Consider the following 20,575-nt stretch of genomic DNA (forward strand, 5'->3'; position numbering starts at 1 on the left):
CAGTACGGCCGTGGGTCGTGGTGGTATCATACCAGAAAAGCATGGATTTATGTTTCCTAAATTTTGCAGTTCCAGAGTGTCCTAAAGGCACCCGAGAGCCAGGCTGACTGTGGTGTAATAGGCTGTTCAGCAACACCTCCCATTACAAAAACATTTGAAAATGAGATTGTTGCTCTGCGTGATTAACCGGGATATTTCAGGGCTGTTGATTTACACCAAACCTTAGTGGGACAGGTGACACTGTCATCTCTTCTTCTGCATTTTTCCTTCCTCTGGAGGAACTGTCTTGCAAACATGGCACAAAGTGCTTCAGCTATGAGGGGTCTCCAAACACCTGTACACAACAGCCTGCCCCAGCCTCGACCTGCCGGGAGCAGTGGCTGGAGAGCTGCCGGTCAGAGAGGGACTGGGGGGGCTGAGAATGAGCCGCAGTGTGCCCAGGGGGCCAAGGAGGGCAACGGCATCCTGGCTTGTGTCAGCACTGGCGTGGCCAGCAGGGACAGGGAAGGGATCTGAGCCCTGGGCTCGGCACTGGGGAGGCCGCCCCTCGCTGAGGGGTTCAGTGTTGGGCCCCTCACCCCAAAAAGGCCATTGAATGACTCGAGCGTGGCCAGAGAAGGGCAACGGAGCTGGGGCAGGGTCTGGAGCACAGGTCTGCTGGGGAGCGGCTGGGGGAACTGGGGGGGTTCAGTCTGGAGAAGAGGAGGCTGAGGGGAGACCTCCTGGCCCTCTGCAACTCCCTGCCAGGAGGGGGCAGAGAGGGGGGATGAGTCTCTGGAGCCAAGGCCCCAGCGCCAGGCCCCGAGGGAATGGCCTCAAGCTGCCCAGGGCAGGGTCAGGCTGGCTCTGAGGAAGGATTTCTGTGCAGAAGGGGCTGTTGGGCCTTGGAATGGGCTGCCCAGGGCAGGGGGGAGTCCCCGGGATCCCTGGAGGGGCTGAAGAGTCGGGCTGAGCCAGCGCTGAGGGATCTGGGGGAGTTGGGAACGGTCAGGGGGAGGGTCATGGCTGGGCTGGAGGAGCTTCAGGGGCTTTTCCAACCTCGGTGATTCTGTGATGTGGACATCAGCAGCATCACCCAACGGCTAAAACGCATGTTCCTCATGGGGTTCCCCTCACGGGCACCCTCATAGACCATTAAAAGGAGCACAAATGAGGAAACCAGCTACTGAAACCAGAAGTCATGGTGAAGGACTAAGACCCAGACTAAACGTAAGCAAACCAGCCCTTTGTGTCAGTACCCAGCAAGGCTGGTGTGTATCTCCTGGAGGAGAAACTGGAGCTCTCTCCTTTAAACCAAGCAGGGAAACACCAAATCGGGTATTTCAAAGTGCCAGGAGTCACACATTGACTTTTGAGAGCCCGCTCCCCAAACTACAGCCTCCAGCAGCACTGGAACATCACCTCGGGGGTTGTGGCCACCATCCCCTTCCCGAGCTGTCAGCCCGCCCACAGGCCGTCCAAAAGTAGAGTACTGGGAGTATTTTGAGTGCAGTTATTTCCATACAAAATGGATCACTACCACAGTTTCTGCTTGAGCTGAAGCCAATAAATAACAGAAAACAAGGCTAATGCATAGCAGGAGGCCTGCCTTATAGGAAATGCTTTTTCTAATCTCTGTTTTATACAGGGATTAATGTATAATTAGTTTTGTTATACACAAAATGTGGTTCCCTCCAAGTCCTACATATAGTTAACGAAAATATTTTCTTTTGCTTGGTTTTAATAGCATTCTCTCTTAAAAAAAAAAAAAAAATAACAACAGCTGCTTTCTTGTTTTCTCCCACCACTTAACCCAAGCATAACAAGCAAGGGTTTGGATGACTGCAGCGAGGGAGGCCACACCATAAGCATCCTCCTCTGGCTCCCAGAGATAAGGTAATTACCTGAGCAGATAACCCCAGAGCATGCCTGGAGTCACGCCTCAAACCCCAGGCTTGCATTTCTGCGGCTTCCTTACCCAGACTCAAGATTATATTTGAAAACTAAAGCAACAAAAGTAAAAAGCCACCTTAACAAAAGCTTTGGGACGTGGAGGCGTGTCGGATGTGAAGCTAAGAGATGCCAGCAAAAGGTGATGATTTCTGCAGCGTGGGGAGCACTATCAGCTCTGCTTCTGGCTTCGCTCCCCCTTTCCCCAAGGCCCTGCTCCTCTCAAACACAGGAACAGCAGTTACTTCTTCCTGGCTGCACTGGGGGGGGGTCCCTGGTCTCGCCCCAAAACCATCAGCTTTTGGTCCAAACCCTGCTCCTGGATGAAAATGTTATCGGATCCCTCCAGTTTAAGGAGATGAAAAGTCCTCAGTGCTGAAGATTAAAGACAGACTCAGATTTCCGGGTAGCCCCAGCTCATGGCTAAACCCCCATCTTACCTCATGAAGGTCCAGCGGGCGTTTGTACCAGCAGGCAGGAGGGCTGGTGACCATAACCAGCAGCTCTAATCTGGGTGAACGCAGCCAACGAGTTAGAGACACACCAAAGCACGGCTTTCCCCTCCCCTAAACAACCATTATGTACTAACGTCGCCTTCCAGATTAGTTGGTTTTTTTGGTCCAGTCATTTCACAGAATCATCGAGGTTGGAAAAGCCCCTGAAGCTCCTCCAGCCCAGCCATGACCCTCCCCCTGACCGTTCCCAACTCCCCCAGATCCCTCAGCGCTGGCTCAGCCCGACTCTTCAACCCCTCCAGGGATCCCGGGGACTCCCCCCTGCCCTGGGCAGCCCATTCCAAGGCCCAACAGCCCCTTCTGCACAGAAATCCTTCCTCAGAGCCAGCCTGACCCTGCCCTGGGCAGCTTGAGGCCATTCCCTCGGGGCCTGGCGCTGGGGCCTTGGCTCCAGAGACTCATCCCCCCTCTCTGCCCCCTCCTGGCAGGGAGTTGCAGAGGGCCAGGAGGTCTCCCCTCAGCCTCCTCTTCTCCAGACTGAACCCCCCCAGTTCCCCCAGCCGCTCCCCAGCAGACCTGTGCTCCAGACCCTGCCCCAGCTCCGTTGCCCTTCTCTGGCCACGCTCGAGTCATTCAATGGCCTTTTTGGGGTGAGGGGCCCAACACTGCACATAGGGGTTTTTTTTCTGCTGGTTGCTACTAAAGGCAGACCTTGGTGTCATGCCTCTGTCCTTGCACAGCGATCTGCAGGTAGCTGTTTAAATACCACCTACTCCTGTCAAAACAGGGAGTGTCCGTGAGGACTGGGCTCATCTGGTGCCACATCGCCTGATCTCTTTTATTGTGGACGTTGTGTGAATTTCAGCTCAAAAGCAAATAAACTCTCGGAGAGATAACGCGCTCGACACAGGCTGCAAACACAGCTGGCTTGTCCCTGCAGTGCAGGTCACTGTCTGTCTCTGTCCAAAATAAATATTTTGGCCCTTGTAACATCCCACAACAGACCACAGACATCCTGGAGCTGAACAGGGCTGCTGAGCCCAGCAAAAGCACCAAAGGAGCAGCAAGCCCCGGCAGCATCCCCCTGCCCACACACAGCCCCCACACCAGGAGGACACAGCCCGTGTCCCACCCAGCTAACGGGGCTGCGGACAACTTAACACCTTGTGAGTGTCTCAAAAAGAGAAGTGGTGAGGGAGGGGGAGACCTGGGGATCTCACTGACACCTGGATCTGACATCTGGGTGCCTGTATGCCAAAGCCCTTTCTGAGCTGTTACCAACTTCAGATTCCAGTGGGAGTTTTGAGCTCAAATACTGAAAACGTCTCGATGCCAGATGAAAAAGGCAGCCTCAGCTGCCCCGAAGTGTGGCTTGTACCATAGGGAAGGGAACAAAGCAAGAACCAGTCCTGCACTCACCAGTGTAAGGAACTGAAGGAAGAAATTCCTCAAACATGCATGGACACAGAGAACCCCAAGGACAAGCTGTGGCCTTTGGATGAGGCTAAGGAGCGTCCCCCAAGGAAGGGGGAGTGTGTGGAAGGATGCACCCCCCACCCCCTTGCAGTTGCATTGTCAGACTCCTTAGATAAGCCTCTGAGGGGAGACATGGACTGAGTGAAAATAAAATGTTTCCCCTCAAGCACAAGTACCACTGATCTCTGGCTCTACCTTTGCCATTGAAGAGGTGACAAGAACTGACAAGAGGGGAGCATTTCTGCCCCAAGAGTGGGATGACTGCTCAAGAAGCACGAATTCAGCAAAAATCTGTGGGAACAGAGCAAAAAACCAAAGGTGGGCAGGGTGAGTACGACCACCGACTTGATGCATGTGCAGAACCCATGCTCCGTATTTTCCTTCGTCTCTCATGGAAATAAGTTTGTGGAATTCCTGCCTCTCCTCATCTCATGTGCAAATCAGTTGATAAGATGAACCTGAAAGGGCAACAGAAACTTTGCTGGGTGTGCACCCACCACCCGGGATTACCAGACCTGAGACAACACTGGATCCAGGGATGTTAATCAGGATTTCTTTGACTCTTTCTCTCCTTTTTTTTTTCTTCCCTTTCTTTTCTTTCTTAAAGATTTGTAAGAGACCACATTGCTTATTATCCTTTTCCAAGTTTAAATTCTATTTCACCGCAAGTAAAACATTTTAACCATTGTTTGGTGTTGTTTCACCTTAATTTAATCCCAGGGGATCACAGAACCCTTGTGACTCTCTGAGCTTCCAGTCCAGGTCGTGACAACCAGTAAGAGAAATACAACCCCTAAATAACCACCACCCTGATTTAATTTCCAGCTGAGCTAGAGGAGTATAGGGAGTAGATGAAAGTCCTAAACTTCACCCACTGCAGAGACAGAAAAGCTTAAAGGATTACTCATATCACTTACACATCTTTCTTGTTGAGGAGGCTTACAAGCAGGAGCAGCAATCCCCAGCGTCCGGGTACGCTCAGGGAATAATGGGGGCTCAGTGCTGTCCCGTGGAGGGGGGGACAGCGAGCAGTTGTTGTAAGGTGGATTTAAATTAAATGCTCGCATGCGGTTGGTTACCTCTTGGACAATAGACATCCGGAGCCCATCGGTTGCACTCGTAATTATCTGCTGCCTTCTCGCAGGTGAAACACTTAAATCCGTGAGGATACGGTGTGGCTGAAAGGAATAGAAAAGATGCAGTTAAAATGAGCCAATTAATCCGGTTCTACTATGCTTTTTGAGGCACACAGCAACATTTGTTCTCTTTAGACACATCTTTCTACAAGTATAGCTGTCAACTTCATCAAGTCGGTCTCGATTTATAAAAATCCTATCGCCAACAGCGATGCAGGAAAGGCACGTACAATACAATAATGACTCAGTTCAGCTGTATTTATCTAAAAAAAGTGCCCACTGCTGACTTCAAAGGGAGTTAATGTGAGCAAGGAGTACTTACTGCCTTGGTATCAGAGCTCACATCCAATACTGCTACTTTATCAGTGCTGATAACAAAATATCAGATGGATTAAAATACTTCTGGAAACTGTCCCACCGAGGAAGCGAGCTGCCCCCTTTGAAGGCAGGCTGATGTCCCCAAAGGACAGAAAAATCAGTTTGCTGAACGTCCAGTTTTTAACAGCAGACTCTGTCCTAATTTATCTTGCCAAACAAAGAGTGTAACTTCTTAAGTGGTCTCCTGGCAGGGCTTCTGTCGCACATTCAATACATCTTGAAGATGCTGCCACCTTCTCAGAAGCCAAATGGTGAATGAGTCACGTTTATCTCCATGGGGCGAAGTAAGATGAACCCCCGCAGGCCACATCCCACCTCTCCCTCTCCTCCTCTTGCACACCAGCTCCAGGCCAGACCCCGTTTGGGTACGAGAGGTGAAGCAACAGGCATTTGCTGCTTGTTTCCCCAGGCTCCTCTAGGTAAGGGCCAACAAGTCACCTGGAAGCATCTCTGGTGGGACTGGTGCTGCCCTCAAGGAGCAGCTTGGGGTGGGACAACACAACAGCACTAATTAAATCCACCCCTCTCACCCCAGACCTCTAGCAGGTTGTGATTATGGCATAAAACGGGAATTTCAGTTCGCTTGTGCAAAATGCAAATTTTTCAGCCAAATTTGGAAAGGTGGCGAGTTTTCACTGGGAACAGATGGCAGGCACAGTGCTCTGCTGCTGGAATTAAGCAAGTTTGTATCTGATGAAGTGAACAGACTAAAGGAGAGTCCATGGAAGACCCAAACATGCACAACTTTGCTGTAGCAATGCTTCAGGGAGTTACTGAAGTAACACCAGGAGGAGCGGGTACCACGGCTGTAACGGTCGCGTTCGGCCCCTGCTCGCAGCCATCAACGTGCTTGGGGAAGCCACGTGGCCACGGAGCTCGTTCTCATGGCCAGAGAGGTTCTTGAGGAACAGAAAATAGAGAACAAAAAGTTCCTGACACACTCAGTGACTGCCTGTAACCCCAACCATCCCTTAATCCCGTGGGGAAACAACAGTCTGGTTTTACATCAACTTGGTTCTACGAGCGCTGGGGATGTTTATTTAATTTCTGGCTCAGCGCTCAGATGTTTCTGCTGCCTTAAGGCTCATTCACCCTCGCCCTTACCCCCGCGCCACGGCCGGCCGTGGCTTTGCAGCCAGCAGGAAGGTGCTTACTGGAAGGGTGGAGGTAGACGATGTCCTTCACGGTGAAGTCCCGGGGCTGGGCGGCCGGCAGGCAGCCGGTCAGCAGGCTGAGCAGCAGCACCCACCCCGGCGTGGGCTGCGAGGCCATCGCCGGGCGAGGACGTACTCATGCGGCGGCCAAAAAATCTCACCTGGGCAACAGCAGAGAGTAAAGAGTGAGGAGAGCGAACCCGTGAGGAGCCTGGCCACCACCTCAGCCCCCAGCAACCCGACCTCACCCAAACCAGGATGCTCCTGTGAACCTTCAGCTGCCCTCCCGTGGGGGCAGTCAGCCGTGTGGTTATTTGGGCTCAGCTTCAGGGACATTCCTGGCACCACCCGGAAAACGACTCGGGCATGTGATCCTGTGGTTTAGACTGGCTCTGAGGAAGGATTTCTGTGCAGAAGGGGCTGTTGGGCGTTGGAATGGGCTGCCCAGGGCAGGGGGGAGTCCCCGGGATCCCTGGAGGGGTTGAAGAGTCGGGCTGAGCCAGCGCTGAGGGATCTGGGGGAGTTGGGAACGGTCAGGGGGAGGGTCATGGCTGGGCTGGAGGAGCTTCAGGGGCTTTTCCAACCTACTTGATTCTGTGAAACCTTTTCCTGAGGCAGACAGCTGCAAACAGGAGCTGAAGGGAAGGGCAGTCGGGTTTGTCACCATTTACAATTTAACCAATCAGTGACTGGTTTACAAAAACCTCAGTAGGATGTTGATAAAGTCACTGGAGACTACACTGCCACAGGATTTAATCTGCTTCATTTAGAGAATGCTGGAAAATCGCAGAATTGGACAGGGAAGAATGGAAATGGGGTAGCTGGAGAGCCCTTGGGATGTCCAGGAGAGCAGCGATGGGTCTGCCACACTCCAACACAGGCTCTCACCCTGCAAAAATGCACCTTTTTGGCAAACCAGAAGCTCCACTTTACTTTCCACATATCTCAGGAAAGGTGAGGAGCTCCAGCTGCTCCAGGTTGTCTCTATCTTCAGCTGGCTGCTCTTAATAACATAAAGCGACTACTGCATTTTCCTCATCCATGCTCCAAAGGGTCTTATTCCCTCTGTGAGGCTGTTAACAAACCATGCAGCGTGTTCTTCACACGTCCCTGAACTAAGGAAACTAATTTAAGCAGAAAGAAATACCCGCTGCGGTACCACCCATGAAGCCATCCCCAAACCAGCAGCTTTCAGGAGTGTCCCAAACCCTGCACCCAGGCTGTGGGGAGCCAACCAGGAACAGACAACACTAGTACATCGTTAAATATAGCTGATATTATTACAATTCCTTAAAAATTATGAAAATGTGCCTCAAAAAACTGAGTGGGACAGGAAATCCCTGAGAGGACGCGGCTGCTGAGCCAGGCAGGAGCCACCGGTTTCCCCTGGCCACTGGCGTTCATCCAGCACACACAGGGCTGGGTTTGGTTTTTTTTTTCCACTCGGACTGACCAAGAAATCTGCAATATCCAGATATATCCTAAGCGACTTCAGAAGCATGGTAGCTATTATTTAATAAATCCATTTTTTGTTTTTTTGTTTTGGTTTTTTTTTCCCAGGAAAAAAATGTTCCAAGGGTGGAGATGCAACCTTCCACCTCTGGGTGCAAATGTTTGTCTTGCAGTCGAGCCCCACACAGGACCAGCAGCACCACGGCCATGACAGGGGCTGTCATTATGCTTGGCTCTTATCTGAAAACAGGCTTTTTATTAAAACAGCATGAAATCCATTAAAATAGTGAGGGAAATAGATAACATGTTGCATGGTGCATTAAACTTTGTTGTTTTAACGTTACGAAGGGGGAAATGCCAGTTTCCATTGGGTTTACTCCACAGATGCGTAACAGCCAGGGGAAAATTAAATCCTGATTAGAAGCAGAAAGGAAATAAAACAAACCTCTCCCAGCCACATGAAAGATGAAAGAAATGGGACCAGCGGCTCTCTGTGGGGTCTGGAGGAAGAGCCCCCAGCAAAGCCAGCTGGAGGCCACCCCGGTGAGGGAGCCAGCTACACACGTGGATTCAGGACTATTCACATTTTTTAGTTCCTCACGGCTAAATACAGAATCACAGAATCGTCTAGGTTGGAAAAGACCTTGAAGATCATCCAGTCCAACAGTTGACCTAGCACTGACAGTTCCCAACTACACCAGATCCCTCAGCGCTATGTCAACCTGACTCTTAAACCCCTCCAGGGATGGGGACTCCACCACCTCCCTGGGCAGCCCCTTCCACCGCCCAACAACCCCTTCTGCAAAGAAATGCTTCTAATATCTAGGAACCTTCCTAATATCTACACACCAACCCAGAGCTGAGCGGGCCAAATGCCAGCGCTGATGGTCCCGAGCTGAGGCCAACCGGAGCCATCAGCTGCACAAGCAACAGCACTGTGTAGACACACTCCAATCCCGGTGAGTTTGGTTTCAGGGCACATCTCTGTATGTAACACGAGTCACAGGTGATGTTCAGCACGAGCAAACAAGACATGTTGGGGTGCCTGAGCTCCTCTGCTAGGCAGGAGAAGAGCGGTCCATCACCCCACATGCATCAGGCTCTCTGCTCTCCGCCTGACCAGAGCCACTCACAGGTTTTTACCTGTGGAAAGTTGCTCAATATTTGTACTGTTAAGATAATGAAGGTTTGGAGGAGAGAGGGATTTTTGGACTATTGTTTTATCCCAAACAAAAGAAGGCAGATTTTACAAGCCCCGTTATTCATTTCAAGAAATCGGTTTGCAGTGAAACTGTGGGTTCATGTGGTCTCAGCAGCAATCCTGTGTAATAGTACAAAAAAATTCGTATTCCCCCATCCCAAAGAGGGGAGCTCAGCACTAACTCACAGCAGCAACCTATGATTAACTTCTGTTACCAACATAAAGGACAAATAGCAATATTTTAAGTTAAAACACAGCAAGATTAAGATAACAGCAAGAATTCCTCCCAAGTATAATAAGAACAGAATTTGTTGGGTTTTCTTATCACAATCACAAAAAAGCTTTTGTATTTACTGTCCTGATCAAAGCCTTCCAGTTGAAGACACGTTTTCCCTCTATCCTACACGCTCCCTTTTATGGGACCGAGCGCTTATTCAGCCCAGCTCCAAATGTCTGTGCGTAGCTGTTAGTACTTGCCTAGTCATCAGATTCAGAAGACAAGTGGCTGTTAGTCCTGCCTGAAATCCTCCAGCTGCACGCTAAAAATACTCACATCATGCCTCTTGTAATTACCAAGTAGCTTAATTACCCACACCACTTCCCATGAGTTGCAAGAACTACAAATGAATATATAGAATTCACTTCCCCACCTCTATTTTATATGTTGGAAACAGATTTATTTATAGGCAAGGAATTAAAATTAAAACCCCCCTCTGTGTTACAGAACAATCCTGAGCAGACAGCAAGGCCAGCCTGGCCACTGCTTTCAACTACAGCAGTTACTGAAGTAGAAAACACTTATTATTGAACAAAACACCTGCCACTGTTAGAGTCACTGCTCTTCGCAGCCGGCGTGTTCTGCCTGGTCATTTCATACACACACTGGCAGTATAAAAATATATTCAGAAACCTGAATGCTCAATATTTCACAAATATTTTGAGTATGTATGGTGTGGGTATGTATAATCCTGTCTTACACCGGGGACAAAATGTACAAACATACTACGTGTACGAATATACTACATCCAATTGAGAAAAATGTTTGTGGATGTTTAAGGTAATGGAATCCCAGACTTGTTTGGGTTGGAAAAGACCTTAAAGCCCATCCAGTGCCACCCCCTGCCCCGGGCAGGGCCACCTTCCACCAGCCCAGGTTGCCCAAAGCCCCGTCCAACCTGGCCTTGAACCCTTCCAGGGAGGGGGCAGCCACAGCTTCTCTGGGCAGCCTGTGCCAGGGCCTCACCCCCCTCACAGGGAACAATTTCTGCCTTAGATCTCATCTAAGTCTCCCGTCTTTCAGCTTAAACCGGTTCCCCCTCGTCCTATCTCTACACCCCTGATGCCGAGTCCCTCCCCCCTTTCCTGCAGCCCCTTTCAGCCCTGGGGGGCCGCTCTAAGCTCTCCCCGGAGCCTTCTCTTCTCCAGCTGAATCCCCCAACTCTCCCAGCCTGTCCTCACACAATTCTTTTCCCCAAATCATCCAAACTGATATTTTCCTGCAAAGATGGTTTCCCTTCATTCCCCTATAAGCCCTAAGAAGCTTCATCAAAGGCACGAAGGCTTTTTCTTTTGCTCACGAGCCCCTTCCAGTTCACAGTTCTCAGCCAAACCCACCAAACATTGTACAAAAACGTTTTTTCCAAGAGTTATTGCTGACGTATTGGCTACTGCAGTGCTAAACCTCTGCTTGCAGAGCAGACTTGTCCTCCAGCATATGGGCACACATTTTTTCCCTCTGAATTAACTCATCCCCTTTCCAGATGTAGTAGCCTCTCGTGCATAGTAGGACGCCTGCAGAATGCACTAATAGAAGATGGCATGGCCCACTCTGAGTTTGATACCGGATTGCAGTTAGGGGAAATAGTCACACGGTATTTAGATCATACAGTCTGTTTATAAAAGGTCTTGGGTGCTGACACAGAAATTCTAGTTAACTCAATCTTTCTAGCTTCACCAGCACCTTTCAGACAGAAAGGCATCCGCATCCCCGCTCTGCAGCAGGATTACTTCTTCCTGCCCTTTGCCCTGACACGGCGCTATGAAAATTAACCATTAAATTCCCTAAGCAGCAGCCCAATTGCCCATTTGTCAGGTCGCATTAGGGCGGCGACATGTCATCCTCGCTGTCACCAGCGCTGGGGACAATGGAAGGTCCCCATCCTCCAGCAGAGGTGTTGCTGAACATCAGAGCTCCGGTTCTGCAGGAGACATGTTGTTGGAGGTGACGGTTATTTGTGGGGACATATTTGTCCCTCCTGCCCCTCTCGCAAGCCCAGTAGAAATCTGCTAGTTGGCCTTGACTGAAGGCCACCAGCTGGGTTGCTGCCAGGTACGAGACATCCTTGGAGGATTGAGGCACCCTCAGCAAGTTTCTGGATGACACCGAGCTGGGTGGTGTGGTTGATACTCTAAAGGGAAGGGATGGGCCATCCAGAGGGACCTGGACAGGCTGCTTTCAGGAGGGGGGCGGGGGGGAAGCGCCAAACACCAAATCTTCCTATATAACCCTTTAGCCAAAGCCAGGCATGAAGGAATTCTTGGTTTGTGGACATTTCTGTGGTTCTCCTCCTCGTATGAGCATATGCCACGGCACTCAGTGCCCCTCCACCTCCCTCCTGTGGGAGATGAAGCCTTGCCCTGCTCTCCCTGATGCAGACAGAGCTTGTCTACTCTCACAAGAGGTTGACGCTTCTGCTGACATCTCAGCTCCACCTTCCTCCTACATCTCCAAGTTTTATAGGTTACTACCTCATTGCACCTTGAAGACATTTGCTATCTTTTCACTTGGAAGAGCGTCCATCTCAGAGCACCTAAAGCAACATTTCATCCAGATAAATAAAATTGTGAAAGTAAAGCAAAGTTCCCTTTCAGACATTTCAGCCCTAAAGCATCAAGCCTGGCATGCCAAAGCGACACCAATCTGTGAGAAACAGCCAAAACCAGAGCATGAGTAATTTGCTCTTGCGAGTTCCACTGTGTGAGGTCAGCTGGACCATCCTTCGACTAAGTGAGGATAATGATTCATCAGCGACACGATAAATGAAGTCGAAGGAGCTACAACCAGTGTGACAATGCTGGAAGATTTGTTCCTGGATGCAAAATCTACCTCACTAATTCCTCCTTACGCACATCACCAGTGTGACTTTCCCAACTAACGTTAAGAATTAATTCACTGCTCTTTACATTTCCTACCTGCCTTTCTTCCAGTTCACATAAAGCTATAAGATTGGAGCTTGCACTACTGAACCTACGATATGTGTATTCATGGGCATCTCTCTGTAGCTTCAAAAACTCAACCCCAAATCTGTGCAATGTTATCGCTGTCCAAAACCAAATCCAAATGGCAATGCAAATTTTCCCATCTACCAGCTGTGCAGGATGCCAGACAGCAATCCCAGAGACTATTTGCAACTCTGCCAGCTCTCATTGCAATTTTCTCCCTCCATCTCTATCTTGATGAAATATTAACTTTTTTTTTTTTTTGGTCTGTTTATTTCCTGCCTTTTAGTTCCTACCACACATGTCACAATTTTTGACCAAAAATTGAAATTAATTTGAATCACCTTCAAATCTAGCTTCCTTCCACTTGCCATTGAGAGAATTTTCTTTGCAGTTTGGTCCTGGGAATGGTTAAATATACGTTACACTCCTGATAATACAGGATGTAGTGAAGCACATGCAACTTCTGTCTAAGGAACCTGTAGGAGCTCTTGCAAAGGGGTTCACTACCTCTCCTCAATTACAGTAAACAAGAGTAATTAAACAATCAAACACAATTAGTGCACAAATTACTCTCCGAAATGTGGATGACCTAATCGCCTTGCTGCTAATTACAAAGCCTGTAGTTCATTGAGCTAAAAGCCCTCGTCCTGGGGAAGTGAAGCAGGGGACAATATGTTTCCTCTCACGCCGTCTTCCCTCGGATGCAATTTAATCTTCAACAAGATGGGATTTCAAGATTATTTTAGAAGTCCCACATTGCTTCGATTTTCAACTTGTATTATTTATATTTTCAGTCCAACCAGCAAAAGCTAAACTTTTTTTAGGATCTGTACAAACTCCTTATCTTTTAATGAGTTGTAGTAAAATATCACTTCTATTCACGCATCCCCAGGGGATAGTTCAGCTTCAGATAAGCACAGAAGAGAGATGAAACAGATTTATTTCACTTGAGTATTTCAGATGCTTAGTATTTGGCCTAAATGACAGAGAAAATTTCGCTTAAAAATCAGGCAGGCCATGATGTTCGTATGACACAATTTATGCAAATTAACTGTCAAACCAAGAAGGAGAGATATTCAGACATAATTCATTCCCATTTCACTCCAGCACATATAACACACAGTGGCACAGGGCCTTGACATTTTGATTTTTTTTTAAATTAGACCTAATATTCAAGAGTGTGACTATGAACACTTCTGAATTAGCAGGAAGATGGACACGGGTGATCTGATAAATCATTTCACGACCTTTCCCTCAGGTTTTTGCACGGTGTGCAAAGGAGGCAGCAGGGGCAGCGAGCCCTGAGCTCAACAGGATGTGGAAGATCAGGACTCAGCTCAGTTTGGGAAGTTCAGAAGCCGGCGCTCAACCCTCCCGTGTCCCACAGCAGATGGGCTGACCTCGATGCATAGGGGGCCCCCGGACAGCCCGGCTCCATGCAGACAGAGGATAAGGAAGCCATGTGTAAGCACAGAAATCCTGAGGTTTTCCTGCTAATAAGGAGCAAAAAAACCAGTCACTGGGTTCCAGTGGGCAGGCCCCTCTTGCAAAGGGGAAGGGGGTTTTTAAAATTATTTCCTAAATAAACATTTAAGTTCACTGGGGCAACAGAAAGGGCTTCTCTCTTCAAGGTGGGGATGCTATTGGTGTGGATCACGTGTTACATACAGCTCCTTTCTGCTCTTGGTGAAAGTTTTGTAGAAAAAGGAGGTGCTAGGCTCTGCGCAGTCAGCCCTGGGGTGCCAGGAGAAGGGCGTTTCGGGGCTGGGAGGCTGCGACTGCTGGTCCAGGGTTGGTGGCCACACCATGAAATGGCACTGGCAGTGGGCAGGGTGGTGGTGCTCTCCCAGGGGAAAGGAAAATGAGGTCCTGGGCTTATGCAGTTAGTTAAATTTGGGTGAGGCTCTGTACGGCAACAGCAATTGGGATCATCCTGGATCATCTTTCCTACTTACATTTAACCCACTAAGCAAGAATATTCCAGTTAAAACACAGGGGAGCACTGACAATATGACTGTGCAATGCATCTGCTAGGGAAAAGGGAAAAATACTGCAGCATGTTACCAAATAAAATGTAGCCAAAGAGTAAGAGATGCCAAAAAGACAAGGGAACCAAACAAAACAAGAGAACGTATTGCACGCTTATGAAGAGACAGCGGGTAAATGATCTAATCTGCAACCAAGACATGAAACTCTTCAATAAAATATTTTCCTACTGTGTGTACCAGGCTAGCAGATATATATACACAGCAGTTTTAGAAGAATGAGATCATTCCACTGAGCTTTTAAGGTTCCATTTTTATAAAGTCTAGAAAATTGAGACAGTCTAGAGTCCAGGAAGATCATCAGCACAAACTCAGTATTTCTAAAGGATCAAAGGAATGACTGCTCAGCCTAAGGTCAGTCCTGGGTAAACTCACAGCACAGTTTATTTGTGCTACAGCAACAAGTTGTACAAATTTACAAAAAAGCGTTTGGTAGGATTTTGCGGAAAATAGGTCTCTAAACAAACCTGTCATTTTCGAATGATTATGGCTCTGACTGTGAAAGGAGACTGTTACACAGAATAATTGGGGAGAGACCAAAGCAGAGAGCCAAAGCACCAAACCCTTCTGATTACAAAAATGTGTTCTACCCAATTAACCAAGGACGCTTGGGCCAAATTAAAAAAACAGCTTAGTGACAATTCAAAATCTAATCGGTGAAAAGGGCATCTTCAAATGAAAATACCTTTTTTTTTTCCTCCGCTTTCCTTCAAGGTTAAGTTCAGCATTTTTGTACCAAAAGTATCGACAACAAGAAACTTCTTGTATGAAACGCCACAGAAGACGTTAAAGCGTAAGCCAAAACGCTTGTCCGTCATGCAACAAACTGTGCTTTAATAAAACCATACATCAATCTGCACCATTGTGTCCTCGCTCTGCTGATGCCTTCCCCCTCAGCTCTCCAGAGCGATTTGTGACAGTTCTTCTCGGACATCACCCCACACATTTGACATGCTAGATTAAGCACCGAGTCGCAGACTGCTCGGCATCGACCCAAAGCCAGCTTTGCAGGAGTTCAGAGATCAGCCCTGAAAACATGATATTGTGAAAATGAGATTTTATGATGATGAATTAATTCAAAACTTGAGCTTTTCCCCAACTGAAGAAAGTTTTGTCACTGAAATCAACGTAAACCAGATTGGGACGTTACTATTCCTCATGACGGGCGAAATATTAATGAACTCCCTTGCTTTGCCCGTTCACACTGTAGCACCATGTTTTTTCCCCAAACAATTTAACATATTTTTGTAGTAGTTAATGAACACCAGGTGGTATTGCTTCAGCCGCGAGCCTGCACAGATTAGGCTGCAGAAGGGCTCCGTTCCCCTGGCAGTTCACCCAGAGTTCATGCTACTTTTTATTTCCCGACCCGCACGTGAATTCCCGTTGGCACAAGATATCAAAAATACTGGTAAGCCACAAAGGGAGGGGGACACGTACGAGGACAACACGGCTGCTTTTGCTCAATTCCAACGAGCACGTCTCAAACTGGGCTGCAGAAGACATCGTGCTGATGTTGGCAGCTAACCCTCAGGGAAACAATTGGGAATGGCTTGGCCGTTTCAGCACCTACACAAAATTTAATGCCCAACGACCCGAGCCTTGCACAACGATCCTTTCGATAAGTATCTCGTCGTCATTTTTCCTCTCAGTAGAAAAAAAAGTAGCTCATGTTTATGTGTGTCCACATGTAGCTGAGTCAGAGGTGGCATCCAAAGCTTGGTTTGTGCATCAAAATAAATAAGACCTTTCTCTTGCTCTATTTTATTATTTGCATAGCCACCCTTTGCTCCACAAAGACTAGAACAGACTTTGTAGGAAATCCCTCTTTGCAGACATTTCCATAATTAGTTGTATTAAAAGAGCAGAACTAGTCTGATTTCCTATTTTCTATGATGTGATACTGAGATTCAAATACTTTTCTCATAAAGCTTTACTCAAAGTTATTCCACTACCATCCCTCTGATTTTAGTACATTTGGTATAAACATTAGAAAAGCTACGTATCAGTGAAGTCATGTAAAAGAAACCCAGATTAGAACTGACCGATTAGTGTTCTTTCAGTTGTCTAGTTAATCCGTGGAGTAAACAAACACTACCATCAATTTATTCAGATTTTCAATGGCTTTTCCAGAAAAACAAAACCCAGCATAAGGCAAAACAAACAACCCCCTCTTTGCTTCGTAAGACTTCCAAGTGTCACTTGAATTGAATGGCCAATTAATTATATGGCACTTGTCCTCCCAGAAAAAGCCATGTAATTCCTTTATTTTTCTAACTTGTTGGGGGAAAAAAAAAAAAAACAATAATTAAAAGAAAATCATCATCTCCACCATGATGGGAAGCTATAAATTGCAATCCTCGTTTTAGCCATCCCTCCTGTGAGCATTTCAAGCTTCCAGCATGGTGACCAATAGGTTTGAGCGGGATTCTGAGATGGAGACCTCCGTGTTCTCCCTGGTACGCACCCTGCAGAAAGTCCTTTAGCCTTGGCTTGTACAGAAAGCTTCTCTGCAACAGTCACCCCCTCTTGCTAATGCCATTCCGATTTAGCCAGACAAGCCTTGGTACGCATCCACTGAACAGCCGAATTAATGCTAGTTTTAATTTGTCTTTCTCAAACTGAAGTGATCTGGAACCGCTCTGCTGTTCGGACTTCAGTTTGGAGGCAACTGCTTATGAAATGAATTAACTGTAGGCAGAAAAATCCAGGACTAAAGCAGAGACATATTCATTCCCCCTTGTACCTGTTTCCTTGTGCATTTAATTTTTCATTCCGTTTTCAGACAAGCTCTGCACCCTCCCTACATTTCACTTTTATCTAATCACTGTCAATCATTCCTCCATTTTACTGTGTACAAATCACACAAGCAAAGGTATGGGCATAATGCAATATTCTCATCAAAAATACTGTTGTTAATACTGTTGTTAAACAGAAAAACATTGCCGTGATCATTACTTGTCTGCTAATACGTCACAAAGCTAATGCGTATATTTACACTCGTTCTTTTTTTTAATAACAGTAAATCAAGATACTGCTGCCCCAGTCACTGCAAGCACCAAAGCAACCTCTCATCCTTCTGGATTTCTCACAAAACCAGACCTGCTCATTTGTAGGCAATGTCAGAAAAGGATGATTTTTTTTGTTGTTCTTTTTGCTGTTATTTTGCTTATTTTTCTTCCAATTACTACTTTAACACACCCACCCACCCCCCCCACTCACCCCCAAATAATTACCTGAAACTCGCTGATTTTTTACTGTGTCAATTCATGGTTAGCTTCAAATTACGACAGTGCACAAGGATAGAAAAAGTGAATCTCCCTAAAACTGTGGTGCCTGGCTGGCTGATATTTTCCCCAAATTAAAAAAAAAAAAAAAAAATTATACTTGACTTTTGTCTCATGGCAGAAATAATGGATACATGAATAATGCTATCTAAAAAAGGGCTGAGAGGAAAGGGAAGAGCACTGAGAACCTTACAGGGAGACTCTGCGGGCTCGATCCTGAGAGTCATGGGACCACCACCCAGGTAAACCCTGGTTCTGGTAATAAAACCAGAGCAAACTAAAAATCAGGAGAGTGAAGCACAGTAAAGCCAGAGCCTGGGAGCCAGGACACTGGGGTGGACGCTTCCCGAGATCAGCAGAGAAAAGGAAGAGATGGGATTGTCCGGTGGAGAGAAAAACCACATTTGTTGAACACTTTTACCATGTCTCTCTACATTTCACTCCCCAGGAAAACGAGGCAAACGCAGAAGCTAGTGGGCCCGCTCTCCTGCCTCTGGCCCCACGTGTACGAACAGATATGGATCGTGCTGGACTTGCTTCACTGGGGTAAATGCCTCCACAGATCATTTTGCAGCTGGTCACATGGGGACAGTAGGTATTGCTGGGCAACTTTACCCATCTCCGGTACACAAATTAAAAAATAACCCCTACTTGGTATTAGTTAAGCTTTAAAGTTCAAAAAATAATTTCTCCCTCCATCCTGGAACATCTCTGCAACGTAAGAGTTGTCACCCCTTTGGTCTTGAGCTTCTGATGGGCCTAGCCTGGGGATGCTCCGGGTTCTGACATCCTCATCCCCACTTTGTCTTCAGCTGTAGCAGCCCCCCAGCCTGAGATCTCGTGTGTCTGCTCTAACACCATTGTTAACACCTTCCACCCACCACCTTTCCATGCACTGTCATCTCTGCCACCATCCACTTCATTCAATTGGGATGCTTTAATATCATTAGTTCACAGGATGGAAAGTACTATAGATGACATTATTTAATGTATTTGATAACAGTAACTGGGAGTTCAGGCAGATTTCCTCCTGCTCCATCAAACCTCTCACCTCCCAGAGACTGAGCTTCACTGCAGACTCCTCTGTTCCCCCGTTTATCTCTTCATCTGCTGTGCCTGTTGCTAGATCCAAATGCCTCATCATCTTGGCATTAGAAAGTCCACTTTCCCAAGGTACAGAGTGTTTATGGAGTATCATCAGCAATTCCAGTGTCTGCCAGCTAAGAGATGTTATCTCCAGCATAGCTGAAGAATACCTCAAAATCATGCTTCAACTCATCTGCCTTAAACGCTCACATACAGAACATGCTAAAAGCAGATGCAGTTTTCTAAATGTGTCGTGTTCCCCCCCCCAACTTAACCAGTTGCTTAGTTTTCACACATGAATCATCTGGCATTCCACAGGCCACGATATATAGCTTTCAGTATGTCACCGCTGACATTTTCACTGCTGGAAAACCATGATTTACTGGTTTTCATTAGACCTGATCTCCACAATGAGTGCTACCCCCAACTCGTTGAGGGATCCACATCTGATCAGTGAAATGTTGGTCTGACTTTAAAATACACTGCTCTTCATTTACTAATTTCTCTAAAATTGACAATTTCTTTTCTGACAATTACTTCCAATGCTAACAGTAAGCACATACCGCTATAAATAACGAGCCCGAGAGGACATCTCTTCCTCCAGCCTTGGGAGAAAACAGGCTTCTACAAAAGACACTCCACAATCATAGCCACAACACTGCTGTATTTTTACCACAACAATTACAGAGGGATACTTTAAGAGGAAATAAAACCATTTTCTTTAAACATTTGAACTGAAACTTTGCACAGTTTTGTTTTCCAATTTAAGCACTAGGCCAATATTATATTTTATACTTCTCTCCTAGCAAATACCTCCCCTAAGCACTGAGAAACCACCTCCAAAGGGCTGAAGACTCCTTTGCGTTAACAAAGCATTGCCCATGGCTCAGCACAGCCAGTACTGCTGTGCCAGATACGGAGCTGACAGCACAACCAGGCCAGCAAATGTGGCCCACACCATTATTTGAAAAGAAAGGAAAAAAAAACCCCACAACCACCCAGACAATAAGCCAAGCTCTAGTAAGAACTTCTTATCTGAATGATGTTACAGATTATTGAAAAGCTGAAAAAAAAAGTTTACTCCCTAAAGCCAACAGAAAGGCTAAATATCAAATGGGCTGAAAATGAAAAAAAAAAACATCTTACTGGTCCAAAGGATAGATGAGAACATGTCTGATGAGAGGAATTCCAAACTGCTTTGTATGGCACTATTTCAGTTAACTTCTCTTTTATATGTAGCTGAGACCTCATAAGAAAATTAAATCAGGCCAAGATTCTTACAGGGAATGATGGCGTTTCCCAGAATATCACAGATAAAAGACAGATTATTCAACAACATCTATCATCATCCCCACCATACTCACCAAGAGACACACATTTTGGGACTGAAAGGCTCATTTAATTTTCATAATGTCTGATTATGTCACTGGTCACTGGCTGTAAAACCATCTATGTGCTTAAATCCATGTTGGGTTCTAACTGAAGAAAAATGGCACTTCTTTTTTTTAAGTAAAACATGCACTAGCTGTAAATATCTCAAACTACCAATGCAAGACAGACATTAAAAAAATAACGATTAAAAAAAAGAGACTATATTATGGAGCAAACCAGCAATTATAAATACCAAATTATCTGATGAAATTGCCAGTATAATGGCAATCTATTATGCCCAGGGAAGAGCCCCCAGTTTCTGCAGCACTGCAGGGAAAATTACAGCACTGGGGACCCTTCCACAAGCTCCAGGCACTGACCAT

At 46.9% G+C, this 20,575-nt stretch overlaps 1 protein-coding gene across 7 annotated transcripts in view; it reads right to left on the reverse strand.

Annotated features, from left to right (window-relative positions):
* LYPD6 (LY6/PLAUR domain containing 6) overlaps nucleotides 1-20,575 on the reverse strand; it is a 41,551-nt gene that overhangs the window by 7,076 nt on the left and 13,900 nt on the right. For all 7 annotated transcript variants that reach the window (XM_074911375.1, XM_074911371.1, XM_074911377.1 and 4 more), the window contains exons 2-3: nucleotides 6,529-6,689; nucleotides 4,940-5,038 (exon numbers count right to left, since the gene is read on the reverse strand). In XM_074911375.1, coding sequence (XP_074767476.1) covers nucleotides 4,940-5,038; nucleotides 6,529-6,646 — 217 coding nt within the window. In that variant the 5' untranslated portion in view covers nucleotides 6,647-6,689. The remainder of the gene's footprint in view (nucleotides 1-4,939; nucleotides 5,039-6,528; nucleotides 6,690-20,575) is intronic.

Source organism: Athene noctua, chromosome 7, assembly GCF_965140245.1.
Source record: "Athene noctua chromosome 7, bAthNoc1.hap1.1, whole genome shotgun sequence".
Taxonomy (NCBI): domain Eukaryota; kingdom Metazoa; phylum Chordata; class Aves; order Strigiformes; family Strigidae; genus Athene; species Athene noctua.